The 2,855-nt window shown below is 48.7% G+C and overlaps 1 protein-coding gene across 1 annotated transcript in view; it reads left to right on the top strand.

Annotated features, from left to right (window-relative positions):
• The window catches only part of NR2F1 (nuclear receptor subfamily 2, group F, member 1), a 13,275-nt gene that overhangs the window by 4,401 nt on the left and 6,019 nt on the right, over positions 1-2,855 (top strand). Inside the window, exon 5 of the mRNA XM_004678137.2 lies at positions 2,243-2,770. Within this exon, the coding sequence (XP_004678194.2) occupies positions 2,243-2,770 (528 nt within the window). The remainder of the gene's footprint in view (positions 1-2,242; positions 2,771-2,855) is intronic.

Genomic DNA, 2,855 nt, shown 5'->3' with positions numbered 1-2,855 from the left:
CTGCCTCCCCCTCCCGGCCTGCGCTCCCTTCCTCGGCTCCTCCACCCCGCCCGCTGCCTGCTCAGGATTGTGTCCCTGGGATCGTGAGCTGTGGCTTAAAATCCCCTCCCTTCCTCTGTCTTGGATGTGCTCGGTGTGTGTCTCTTTCCCGCGTGTGCGTGAGGATGCTTGGGGCTGTGCTGGCATGAACTTGGGGAGGGGGTGCTTATTTGCCCCAGAAAACTCTGTTTCTGTGTTTTGTTTTGTTTTTTTCATTCCACTTTCCCTTCCATCGCTTCATACCCTTTATTTTAAGTGGGGGAGGGCAGGGGATTGGAGTATCCTGAACCATGGATTCATTGCTGCATCATCCTTTTGGAAGCTTAGCTTGGAAAAAGAGGAGTGAGATTTATTGCACTTGTAGGTCTAATTAGGGGGGTAAGGGGGGTGGGGGCTTCTGGCCTGTTCGCTGGTTCCCTCTCCTCTTCACCAAGCTGGGGCCGCCTCCTCCAGAGCTGTGGCCTTGTTTTCACCCCTCTACTTTGAAAGGAAAGTTTGTGACTGAACTGTGCTTTCATAGTTGTGTCATTTTTTTAAAGCATGATACTCGTTTTATTTCTTCATCAAACTCCACCCTCTGCTTAAATACTGCATACAAATTACAATTTACAACGGCATTTACCGATCCTTCTGATTTGGCTATAATGCATAGACTACAGCTGGCATGAGCTTCCACATCATTTAATCCCTGTGTTGTATGGGTTTGGTTTCCTTTAACACAACTTTTGATGTTGTATTTAGATATGCTTCATGTTCATGTGGCAAAAGATGCAGTACTTTTCTTATAAATATATTTAGCCGTTTACAGTTAAAGTTTATCTTCTGACAATCATTAGAGATGTCTTATACTCAAATGAGTGAACCAGTCAATTCTGCAGACTGCAGATTACTCCTTCTTGTAATTGACTTTAAAATTATATTTTAAATGCCACAAGAAAAGAAATTGAATTCCTTCAGATCTCAAGGAGCAGGCAAATATGACAACTTCATTTCTAGCTCCAGGGAGATTTTGTAGGCATCTGAAAAAAAAAACTTTGAATTGTGCTCTCATTTAATTGAAAAATAACTGCCAAGTTCAAAACTATAATTAGAAAAGAGTATTCTAGCCATTATGTTTCAAGAGCTTAAATTGCATTGGGGGTTGCATTAAAATTAGAATTAAAGCAAACTTAAGAAAATAGTGCACCAACCTGATATAAGACAGCTACCTGTACGTGGACATATCTATATTAATTTGTTGGGGGGAGAATTCAGGAGCTCTAACTTTTCCTAAAGTTGTCTTTGTTTACATGGCAATTTAAAAGGCTGGCACTGTTGAAGTAAAACATACACATTAAAAAAAAAAAAACTTTGGTCAGCTTTAAGAACTCAAAGCATGCTTACGTTTTGCATTCAGATGGTTAATGAATCCAGTGTTTTTGCAGTTGCAAGCTCGTGCATTCACTGGGCAAAAGCTGGCTGCAGGTTGCAGTGGCACGGCGCAGGACAGACATTAATTATATTTCCCACTTTTTACAATAATGTTTGGCTACTGTAAGTTCAACTTTTTTCTTGAAATTTTTCATATTCTGTTGCTTTTAACAGTGAGAACTTTGTGTTGGGGTGATGGGGAGGAGGGGAAGGGGAGAGGTGCAGGATACTTGTTTGTTTTCTATTCAGAAGTTGTAAGTGGTTAGTAGGGTATGTAACTTGTATCTATTTTAACAATAATCCTATAACATTTTTAGAGAATGTGTAAATGTTTCCAGCAAAACGCTGCTTGTTTGGCAAATGAAGGGTAGCTAGGCATTTGCCTAGAACTACCACCTTTCTCCGGTTTTGTCTTTTTTTTTTTTAATCTACCCTAGTCTGTTTCATTCTGGAGGGGTGCGTGGGGTATCACTAAACGGTGTGTTACTCCTTGGTGGTGGAGGCTTTGGGTGTCACCTTATGGCCACGATGGGCATAGGGACCCTTCAGTCAGGCCTAGTCTGGGCAGGGCTGGGTGGCCAGGGGCGCAGGCGATGGCTGGATCTATGGAGCCTGGGAGTTGGAGGGCCTCTCCCCAGACTTGCTCCCGCTGTGGACTGTGAGTGAGAGCGAGCGCCGGGCGCGAGTGGCTGCGGGAAGGGCCTCTGCATTGTGTCGGGTGTGCTGCGGGCGCAGGGATGTTCGCAAGCCCCCTGGATGCACATTGCCTCTTTTCTCTCTTTCTTTTTGTCAGCGGTTCAGCGAGGAAGAATGCCTCCAACCCAACCCAATCCAGGCCAATACGCACTCACCAACGGGGATCCCCTCAACGGCCACTGCTACCTGTCCGGCTACATCTCGCTGCTGCTACGCGCAGAACCCTACCCCACGTCGCGCTACGGCAGCCAGTGCATGCAGCCCAACAACATCATGGGCATCGAGAACATCTGCGAGCTGGCCGCGCGTCTGCTCTTCAGCGCCGTCGAGTGGGCCCGCAACATCCCCTTCTTCCCGGACCTGCAGATCACCGACCAGGTGTCTCTGCTACGCCTCACCTGGAGCGAGCTGTTCGTGCTCAACGCGGCCCAGTGCTCCATGCCGCTGCACGTGGCGCCGTTGCTGGCCGCCGCGGGCCTGCACGCCTCGCCCATGTCCGCCGACCGCGTCGTGGCCTTCATGGACCACATCCGCATCTTCCAGGAGCAGGTGGAGAAGCTCAAGGCGCTTCACGTCGACTCGGCCGAGTACAGCTGCCTCAAAGCCATCGTGCTGTTCACGTCAGGTGAGGCTGCGGTCGCTAGGAGGGCAGGCCGCGCTGGGGACCACCGCAGGCCCCGCTCCGCCGGCCCGGCCTCCCGCGCTGCGCG

This window comes from Condylura cristata, unplaced genomic scaffold (genome assembly GCF_000260355.1).
Source record: "Condylura cristata isolate star-nosed mole 26May11 unplaced genomic scaffold, ConCri1.0 scaffold00007, whole genome shotgun sequence".
Lineage (NCBI taxonomy): Eukaryota > Metazoa > Chordata > Mammalia > Eulipotyphla > Talpidae > Condylura > Condylura cristata.
Note: the sequence above shows the minus strand (reverse complement) of the source record. Positions and strands in the feature narration are given on the sequence as shown.